General features: G+C 35.4%; 1 protein-coding gene across 1 annotated transcript in view; it reads left to right on the top strand.

Annotated features, from left to right (window-relative positions):
* The first annotated feature begins 4,905 nt into the window (after positions 1-4,905).
* LOC108909352 (putative ATP-dependent RNA helicase TDRD12) overlaps positions 4,906-11,434 on the top strand; it is a 55,988-nt gene continuing 49,459 nt past the window's right edge. Inside the window, exons 1-4 of the mRNA XM_023455123.1 lie at positions 4,906-5,232; positions 5,290-5,511; positions 5,898-6,150; positions 6,946-7,121. Of these exons, the coding sequence (XP_023310891.1) occupies positions 5,056-5,232; positions 5,290-5,511; positions 5,898-6,150; positions 6,946-7,121 (828 nt within the window). The 5' untranslated portion in view covers positions 4,906-5,055. The remainder of the gene's footprint in view (positions 5,233-5,289; positions 5,512-5,897; positions 6,151-6,945; positions 7,122-11,434) is intronic.

The raw sequence follows: 11,434 nt of genomic DNA, 5'->3' as shown, positions 1-11,434 counted from the left end.
CGACAATGTCGGAGCAAGCTCTTTTGCTCCGAAAGTCTTGTAGACGTCTTGTAGTAAGCACTGACTCTACTATTAAATGTGGGTCTCTCGAGGGAGCCCTAGAAGTAAGGATAACTTCTTTACTAAATTTGGAAGTACGCCGCCACAATAACGTGCGTACTATTGCTTTGTGCCCGTGGGTCACAAAGTAAATGCCTCGTAGGGGTTTGACGAGGAAGGTTGCCTCGACGAGTGACCGCCTAGAAGTTTGACGAGGAAGATTGCCTCGGATTTGCAGATCTCAATAGAGTCTGAATTATATAGGTCTCGTAGGAGCCTATGTGTGTACTTTGTACCGAGGTGCGGGTCTCTCGATGGAGCCGGCACAGTCGGAATCAAAGTCTTCGTCGGAGGGTCGCAAGCCTCGGACGGTATGCAGGTCTCTGGAGGAGCCTGAAAGTATCGCTGTTTCGTCGCAGGGGGCGATCGAACAGGATCTTCGCCTCAGGTTGGGCTACCTCGGGCAGTACGCAGGTCTCTGGAGGAGCCTGGGGTATCGCCGTGTCGATGCAGGAGGCTATCGCACAGGATCTTCGTCGGAGATGGTCAGTCTCGGACGGTACGCAGGTCTCAAAAAGGATCCTGGAATTTACCGCTATTTCGATGCAGGGGGCTATCGAACAGGGTCTTCACCTCAGGCTAGGCTACCTCGGGTGGTATGTCTCGTGATGCGAGTAGTGGTCACTAAAGCGACCCACACACTTTCGGGCTTTGTGACAGTTATAACCGAACGTGATTACCCGGCTGGTTTCCCGAATCCCGCTAGGACACACGCACTCGTTTTCTCTCCGAACTGTTTTAACTGTTCCGTTTTAGCAGTAAAATGGCGTCCAAGCGTATTTTGCGTTTACTTGGAATCACGGTAGTACTTTTAAAAAAGAAATCCTTTTAAATCCCTTTAAATCCCGGTTTGAGTACTCCTTTTTATTTTCCAAAGACACGGTTAGAAACGATATATCTCCAAAAATTCCAATACAAAATCCTTAGATAGTTGGCGAGTATCTATATCAAAAAATATGTAGTAGTACAGCTTTAAGGTTACGTTAGGCCGGTTAATCACGGCGTCCGGTCCCGACGAATTTCAACTGGCGCCTGATGTTATTCGGGATTACCCGTTCAGGACAATTTTATTCGGGATTGCACATACACTTCCATGTTTACCCGTACGGTGTAATCAAGTTCGGATATAACTGTCACGAAGCCCGAAAGTGTGTGGGGCGCTTAAGCACTATTAATGGCCACGTCAAGAAATGGCAGCCTTGACGGGAGCCTCGTGAAGCGAGCCTGTGAGCTGTAAGCTCCAAAAGTTCTTGAGTTTGATGACAGGGTTTTTTCAATCAAACCGTGGAAGATATGTTAAAAGCTTTATTGAATAGTCAAAACGGACAATAAATGCTATAACTTAACATATACAAGTTATTTACCATAGAATAATACTTGTTACAATGTCGTGCTTTATGTCGTTCTTAGTACTATGCATTCCCACGTACTGTAGATGTCGGAAGTAGACGTTCGATCGCTTTCCTCTAAAATCTCCAGCAAAAAGCGTCTTTCGTCGCCGGCGCCGTCGGATCTCATTTCCCTCTGGCCTCTTCGGATAGTTGATGTCGGTATCGGGGATTTTGGAGTTTTTTCCCATTTTGAAAATAATCTACCTGTGGTCTCGGCTTAAGGCTACCGAGCATCGCATCCGACCGCCAGAGCGGTGGGACCCTCGAAAGACGGTCCTTTCGGCCCAAAGACGGGGAAATTGGAAACATCAGTGAAATTTTCCCAGTCTTCGTAAAAGGGCTTACGGAGGTCTTAATACTGGATGGATCTCGCTTTCCAGCTGGCACTTTTGTGCACGCAAACAAGCATTTGGGTACGCAAAAGCTTGAAACGCATGTTCCAGCTCCTATTATTTATCTGCGTTTGATGCGCATGATTGTGATTTCCCCTATCCCCTGAAGCATCTACCTTTTATTTTGTGTTTGAAGCACAGTCTCAAATTTTATCCATAATCTATGATTTCTTAGGTTAAGTAGTTAATGTTAATGTGTAATAGTGTAATCTAGGGATGGGCAGATTTAATGAAAAACATCGATGTTATGTTATATCGATTATAAAATAATTTATTATCGATGCTCGATATATCGGAGTAAAACATCGATTTTTTTCGAATATCGAAACAAAAATTAACCCTAGGGACTAGTATAAAATTTTTTTATTAAGGGTGTTTAAAAAATATAAAAATAAATATTCAAAAAAATTTATAATACATTTAAAAAATGTAAAAATAAGTTTTTTTTTAAATAAACTTTAAATTCACAAAATATGTTCAAAATTATCCAAGTAAAATTCAAGTCAGGGTTTTTGAATGAAGTTTTAATATTTGCAAAGTTAATACAATTTTTCTTATAAAAAATGCCTATGATTTTCTGATTTTTTGTCATACAATTTAGCTTTTGCATTTAAAAATAGAAAGTAATTTTGTTGTCTTGAATTTTGATAGGTATCTTTTGAGATCAATAAAAAAAATATTAGAATATTATACAACACAAATGCAACTTTAACATAAATTCATGTAATGCCAGTCTTCGTAGTCTAACGAACTTAAAAATAATAATTTATTAAGTCTTTCAGGAGTTAATCTGCTTCTTTGGTCTGTCAAGATATTTCCAGTTTCTGAAAAGAGACGTTCTGAAGGAACACTTGTTGCTGTTATTTGCAAAAATTTTCTTGCTAAGAAATAAAGTTTGGGATACACCATTTTATATTTTTCCCACACAACAAACGGATCTTCATGCAAATTATTGACAGGAGCATTCAAATATTGACTAATTTCAGCACTTATAATTAGATTTTGGTCTTCATGACTACTATCGTGGATACCCCGATTGTTAAAACTTTCCGCAAGTTTTTTATGATGATCCCATAAACTTTGAGAATTTTCATCTGCTGTGAAGCTACTACTAGAATTTGATAATGACGGTTGTATAGCCTCAGACTTTGTTAAAAAGAATTTTGTTTCCTTTATTTCACCATTTCACAAAAATTTACTTAGAATATCTTAAACACAGACAATATAAACAATAAAACAATAGAAATAGTTCTGGGAAAAGATTAACAATACTAAACCATTTTATTAATTTTGAAATATTTCTTGAAAAATGTCATTTCTTCTATTGATACCCGTTTCATGACCCAGTGTAATTGTTTCTGTGTAATTAATATTACAGTGTAAATCAGTATCCCCATTATGTACAATTTCAGTGCGGTCTTTGTGCATTATGCATATATTATGTAGAATGCAACAGGACATTATTATTTTGACACTAGTCCGAATATCCAAGTTGGCTATATGGTTTAGTCTTCTAAATCGGCCTTTTAACAAGCCAAAAGCATGTTCTATTATCATTCTTGTTGATGATAATTTNACTTAAAGTCATTACAGGCTGTGGAAAACATAGCCCTCCGCACGGCCACCGACGCGCCCTGGTACGTAAGAAACACTGACATATTACGAGACTTACAATACACAAACTCTACACAGACAACAAGACAAAACGCGGAGAAACGGTTTGACTTTGCCGCTAGACATGACAATCCCCTCCTCAAGCAAACCGTTGACTACGTGACTGACAAACACAAAAGACCTAGACACCAACTTTTTGACCCTGGGTGACCACCCCAACGACACCTCCCCCTGCCCGCTAACCTTTTCTGTTTCAGAGACAGCCAGGATCAAGAAACGAAGACAACTATACACACACACACCCCCATACCCTCCTTACCCCTCCCCTCCCGCGCTAGCCTAAGGGCCACCTTAGCAAAGCGCATCCCAGGCTGCATAGCCGCACTGCCCTACCCAACCATACCACACATAAACATGACACCACCCCCGGGGTTTACACAGACGAGCCGGCGAAGCAAGAAGAGCGCCAGAAGAAAGGGCCCTAGCCGGCGGGGCCCAGCCAGGACAAAAGGAGGTCCCACAAAGCGCCTACACCGGCCGCATTTGCGGTCGGGGTAGACGACGGATGGGGCCCACCTACGAAGGCTGTCCAGGCCTACATGAGATGAGGCAGGATAAAGAGGGATAATCCCCCTCGATCCCAAATCATTGAGGCCAATTTCTAGCCATGGAATAATGGCGCACTTTCCGATGATGTACCTTTCGAAGTTGTTTTCCAGAATATTCATTTTACTAAATTTTTGAAAAAAGTTGCATAAACCGCAGAAACAGAAGTTTGGAATTGGGTAAGTTAGGTTAGGTCGAAATGTTTGATAAAAGTTCGCAAGCATATCAAGTAAACGCCAACAAATTAGAAACCAATACAAACGGCTGCTGGAACAACAAACACTTGCAAAATGTTACCAACTTTCCCTTGCTGGAACATCAAAGTATTACTACGCAGTACGCATCCATCGTTTTGTTTGCAACATTTCTGACACCCTGCTGGAACAAACCAACAAACCTAGTGTCGTCTATTGCATGTCACTAGTGATGGGCATAATCGACCAATTTTGAAAATCGAGTACTTCTAATAATCGAGATATTGGTCGTTTTCATCCCAGCGGCGCAGAAATTTTGTATTAGTCATATATTACTTATAAGCGTAGCTAAAAAAAAAAAAGCTCACGCACTTCAAAACCTAACCACTTTTTCGTTTTATTCTATAAAAAAGGTTACGCATTCAGTGACTATTTGCAGTCTGCACTAACATTTTGGGGTGCAACCGTAGGGTAATAATCACTCGAGTGGTGGGAGTAAACATCTCGAGAAATCTCGAGTGATCTCAATAATCGAGTAACACTCGATTTTTCACTCGAAATCTCCCATCACTACATGTCACATCGCATGTTTTGGTTCGGTCTGTTTGACTCTGTTTATGTTACTGTGATTGTAGTGTTTCTGATATTTATGTCTTAGTTTTTAACAGTTTTAATCACATTTTATGTAAAGAAACGTATTTTCTTTTTTCAATGACTGTCATTTTATAATAGTTATATAGAATCTGTAAACATCTCATCATGGAGGTTACAACTAAGTTTGTAGCAATACCTACGTTTGTAAATCCTCACTTATTTTGGATAATAGAACCCAATAGTGATAAAAGAAATGAAACCTTAAACCGTATTAATAAACTTTTGCAAGATGAATGTACAAAACGTGAACCAACATTAAATGATTCTTCTGAAATTGGAGAAGTAAGTAAATTACTAATAGGTACTGATTATTTTACTTAATAGTTATAATTGCTTCAGATAGTTGCAGTTTCTTTGGATGGCAAGTTATATAGAGCTGTCATAGAATATATACCTAATTCAGAAACCCAAGAAAAAAATAATTTAGATTTTTTATGCTGGTTAATAGACTATGGAATTATGTGCAGAACAGATGTAATTTACAAATTGCCAGGCCCTCTAAGGAAAGTGGCTCCATTAGCTTTGCAAGCTTCTTTAAATAATGTGGCATATGTAAAACAGGTAAATTTATTTCTAATAGGTAATTAAATTATTTAGATGTATATTATTTTACATTTAACTGTCTTTTTTTTGCCAAATTATTTGACATATGTCAAAACTGTGATATAAAACTTAATATGTTTAACATTTTGATAACTAAAAACTTAAATAGGTCAAAATTGTGTTTTATCTATTGAACTTGTGCATCTCACAGGATCACAGGATTGAACTTTTAAGACAGTTTTTCTAGGGTTTATGTAAAATTAGAAAAAAATGAAATTTGTCTATAAAATCCATTCAGAATTTACGGTCATAAATTCTTTATTTAAAACAATATCTCCTGTCTTATTGTGTCCCAGGTATATCATGAATTCAATGAAGTTAATGTTTAAATATTTCTTTTTTAGAATTTAACTTTTGATTATAAATCGGGTATGGCTATGAAAACTAACGAGCGTGTCTTACCACATTCATCTGTGGCTCATCAAGTTTCATTAGAATTGATGTTGAATTTAAGTGATCTACAATTTAAAGTTGAAAATAAAGTCGATGGTATTTTTGTTGGTGACATTTTATACAGAGAAAATCAGGAATTAAAGTCATTACGTCAAGCTTTAATTGATAAGGGGATTCTCATAATCGAAGAAACAGTATTTAAAGGTAAATTTGCTGCTATATTTAACTATACATTTGAGTACTATTACAGGTGGCACAGCTTGAAAAAAAGCTGCGATCTGTTGTGGCAAAAAGATTGTTTTAGGATCCATTGATTAAACTTAGAACTTAAAATTAGGTGCTTAAAATAAGAAAAATTTAAACAAATATGTAGACTGGTTTTGAAATATTGAATGTTAGTATTTGACAAAAAAATCATATTTTATGGTTTCCAACAGCTTCTTAAATAGAGTGATCAATTTTGAAATAATACTTCATAAAATAGATAACGATATCTCTAGAAAATATTTCTAAATATTTCGAGTTACTACTTTTTCAACAAATAATTGAACAAATCTAAATTAACTAAAACACTCATTTCACAAAAAAGTGCATGGGAAAGATTAAAAAAATTAAGTCCTTTATGATATTTGTTGAGATAGATTTTTTTTTCTTATTTTGATAACTGAATTTAGATTTTAAATTTGGTCAATTAATTCTAAAATATCCTATACAGGGTCACTTAAAGAATGTTATGTACTTCAAGGGCATAATCTAGAACCCAAAAGGTGTCAATTTAACCAAACTTCTTGTTTTCTCCTTAACTCAGTACCCAGTTAACATATTTGCGCAAAAATTGCTGTTGCTTAGTACAAGAGAACAAATTCTAGAAAGAGTGATAGGTATATATTTTTGGATTATACCCTTGAAGTATGTAACATTCGTTAGGTGACACTCTGTATATTTGTAATTTTATAAAAAAATGTTGTTTGATGTCAAGTACCTTGTTTAATGTTGCAGAAATTATGGATAATATATATAGTTATAAAGAAGCTCATCTGTGGCTGCTAGCTCAGATATGTAAAAAATTAAATTCTGTTCAATTTTTGAAGGGCACAGAAAGCACACCTTGGTTTGAAAAAATGATTTCCAAATATTTGTTGGAATTTAAAAACAATGATTTATTTGACGATGATGTAAGTATATATTTTATTTAACCCTACAACAGTATTGTACGTTAAATTTACGTATACTGTCCGATTTTTAAGAAGTTCTCATAAGTCACAGAAGTCTCGTCCCCGACTAGTCAGCAGTGCTTTTATTGGCCCTTGACGATTAACACAACTAAACATTTAGTACGTATTTGAGGGTGTAGAAGATAAGACGTGTAATTAAGTGCGAGCTACCACGCTGATTTTACGCATCGATACCATTTATAGAAAAATTAAATTGGGCTTATTTAACGTGTAATTACTGTTACCGCGTGATTATTGTTTTCGATCATTTAAGAAAATGGCACAAAAGGGATTAAGTGACAAAGAACTAGAACGTTTATTATACGAAAGTAGTGATAGTGAGTTGGATGATAATTTAGATGTAAATTCAAATAGCGACAGTGACGAATCTACGGACTCATTGAATGATCCAACATAGACACTAGAAGATGTCGAAGAGACTCAACCACATAAAATTTGATTTATACATAGTGTTGGTATTAGACAGGCAGTAACCTAGATCTATTTTTTAGGATAATGAAGAAGAATACATTATCGTCCCTCCTGGACAGATATTGACAGGAAAAAATGGATGTGAGTGGAAGTCTAGTGTTCTCCAAAAGAAGGGTAAAACTCCGGCGAGACAGCTGGTGCATATACGTCCTGGACCTACAGGACCATACCGGAATATTTTAATTCCATTGCACGCTTTTCAAATTTTTTTTCCCGACTCTATTGGCTAAAATAGTATCCTACACAAACCTAGAAATAAATAGAGCACAAACCAAATACAAAGTAATAAATAAAACTGTTTCCGAAACTAATATAGATGAGCTAAAAGCTTTATTATTTGGATTGTACATTCTCGCTGCTGTTTTTTAAAAGGTAAGCACCTTTCCACTGGTATTATGTTTGACACATCATTTTGTGGTTCTCGATATAGAGCTACAATGAGCCAAAAGCGTTTTGATTTTCTTATGCTTGCTTACGTTTTAATGACTAGGCTACAAGGGCAGAAAGAAGGGAAATAACTACATTTGTGTCTATCTTGGAAATTTGGGAGAATTTTATTCAAATCTGCAGAAATGCTTACAAACCTTCGTCTTATGTCACCATAGACGAGCAGCTAATAGGATTTAGAGGTCGGTGTCCATTCAGAATGTACATCCCAAATAAACCGGTAAAATACGGAATAAAGACCGTTTTACTTTGCGATGTTTCTACAAAATATCTGATTGATGCTTATCCCTACTTAGGCAAGTCCACTAAAACTGATGGACGTCCTTTGGCAGATTATTATGTTGAAACTCTAACAAGAACCATCCACGGCACAAATCGTAACATTACCATGGACAATTGGTTTTCAAGTGTACTACTCGGCGAAAAATTAATTCAGGCCCCTTATAAATTGACAATGGTTGGAACCTTGAGAAAAAATAAGCCGCAAATTCCGGCTGAGCTTCTTGAAAATAAAAAAGAGTGCCGAAATGGATCGTCAATATTTACGTATAGAGATATTACAATTGTTTCTTATAAACCTAAACAAAATAAGAATGTTTTACTTATATCTACAATGCATTCTCATGGAACTCTAAATCCAACGAACCAAAAGCCGAAGATTATTGAAACATAATTGTACCAAAGGAGCCGTTGATACCTTTGATCAGAGGTGTCAAAATATGTGCTGTAATCGTAAAACAAAAAGGTGGCCACTATGTTTTTTTTATAATATGCTGAACATGGCATGTATAAATTCATATGTAATTTATGTGCATAATTCAACTTCACGTGTAGGTAAACCTATATCAAGGCAACAATATATGCAAGAACTGCATAAAGGACTTACACAACCATGGCAAACAAACCGTCTACAGAATAATGCCAGTCATAGTAGACAACTAAAAAACATGATTTCTAATGTATTAGGTGAAGAGGACTTACCAAGAGAAAATATTCAAGACCAAAAAGGGACCAAGAAAGTATGGTAGTATGTGCTCGTATTTAAAAAAGCGGATGACAACAACTTACTGCTATGGGTGCAAGAAACCTATATGCGGCGAGCATCAAATAAAAATTTGTACAAATTGTCAAAATTGACCTCTAGGCTATTCTAATTAAAATAAATTTTAATTTTCTAAATACCTGCTTTTTATTTAAACTAATATATATTAAAACTACCAAAAAACTCAGGTATACGTCAAATTTACGTATCGATACCAATAATAGTACAGTAAGACCCCGCTTAACGCGTAGGATACGTTCCATCAAAGTGGAGCGTAATGCGAAACAGCGCTAAACGAAGCTATCTTAACATGTAAATAATGGTGTTAGGGGAAGATGGATAGAAAATTGGTTAGGTAATAAATTTAATAATTATTTTTTTTTTTAATAAAAATAAAACCAAACATTTATTTCTTACAAAAATAAAAACAATATAAACGAATATTACTTATAAAAACAAATAAAATTCTGAGTCAGTCAGATCATTCAGTCTATTATGTTTCCAATTTTCTGCCTTTTTGTCAAGAAGGCATCTAATGTAGTTTGCGTTTTCCTTTTGCGTTCTGTTAGTTCTGTTGTTGATAAGTAGATAAAGCATCTATAACACCCCGTCTTGCTTTTGAACTCCTGTCAAAATTTGGATCATTTTCAACAAATTGGTCCATAATTTCAGTTATAGTGGTCAAACTCCTTTTTACAAACGCCATCGAAAGTTTCTACACTGTTTCGGATAGGTTATGTACATATTTGGAAACCTAGCATTGCGCACAATTTCGGGGAATCCCCGTAGCGGTGCGAGCAATTTCGGGGAATCCCCGGGTCGAAATAAAAGAGCGCTAAACCGAAACAGCACTAAACGAAACAGCGTTAAGCGGGGTCTTACTGTATACAATTAAGCGATACCATTCTAGGGTTAAAAATGTAGATATAAAAAGTCGTGGTCATGATCATATCGTAAAAATGTAGACAGATGAGACTAAATACGGTTAATGTCGAAAGGGGGCTGTAACTCCGAAAGAGGGGGCCAGTTGGCAAAAAGAAAAAATATGAGCCCTTAATTTGTCTTAAGAACCTATGACCAAATTTTGTTGCATGAATTTCGGGACACCCTGTATAACCCTTATTATTGGAAAATATGTTGTTTATATTCCAAAAATATTTATTTATTATTTATTTATTTATTTATTAATAAAAGGGGCCCTTTTAGAGGAAAAATACAAAAACATACAAAGTAAAATAAAGTAAATATAACATGATTTACAATAAAAACAGTAAAAACCACAGACCACCTAGACTGGCTTATAGAGCGACTGGTGAAAACACTTAGGAGCCTGATTTGGAGCCCAGCACTCAGTCGTGTCCTAGCATTTGACGTGTACGCATCGTTGTGATTTCGATAATTAGACGTTTTATCATGGGCAAGTGTATTGTAAAACATTATATAAATAGAAGTGATCGAGTTGGTGAAGAGAGGCGATAAGTTTCCTTCTTTAGGTAAGTAAAAAAAAAAGGAATATATAAAAGGTAAATATGTACGCCATTTTTCGGTTGACGTCACAAGTTTCCAGGATTAGCTTTATAATTTTCTTCGCCCACATAGTGTAGTGATTAACGTGATATTGTTATTATAAAATAATGAATGAATTACTGTAAAATATTTTTAGTAATTATTTACTTTATGTGAGTCAAATTTTTATGAAATTTTACCAATTCCCGTTATTTGGAGATGGCTGAAAATTAATTAAATATTTTTTTCAATTGAAAAAATCGCAAACAAAACTAATTTCAGATTCATGTTTAGCACCCTGAAAAAGGAGAGTTGGCAAAATGTGATTAGAAAAATCAGAGAGTTTTGTGACAAAAAAAAATAATTAAGTATGCTTCGATTTTTCAAACCTAATATTTAAATTTTTACAGATTTCAAAGGAATGTTGACATAAAACGAAGATGGGAGAAGGCTATTAAAAATCAGGACTGGACACTAGCAAGTACATTATAGTATGTATATATTGGCGGTTTGGTAACAAGTTCTTTAATAAAGCCAATAAAATGTGAAGACTGTAAATAGTTTAATGTCAAATACACAGTATTCATACAGTCAATTAATTTTTATTAAAAATCGTGGTTGTTTGACATATCTATCTCGAGATGTCGTAGTAATATGCCAAGAAACAGAAAAATTAATAAAATTTTTTAATAATGATGAAAACAGAACACCTAGGCTACAGAAAAATAAAATTGTTTATCATGTATTAAACAAAACTTTCTGAATGTGAACATATTTGAAAATTTGC

This window comes from Anoplophora glabripennis, unplaced genomic scaffold (genome assembly GCF_000390285.2).
Source record: "Anoplophora glabripennis isolate ALB-LARVAE unplaced genomic scaffold, Agla_2.0 scaffold440, whole genome shotgun sequence".
Taxonomy (NCBI): Eukaryota; Metazoa; Arthropoda; class Insecta; order Coleoptera; family Cerambycidae; genus Anoplophora; species Anoplophora glabripennis.
The sequence above is the reverse complement of the archived record's forward strand: the minus strand, read 5'-3'. Positions and strand labels throughout refer to the sequence as shown.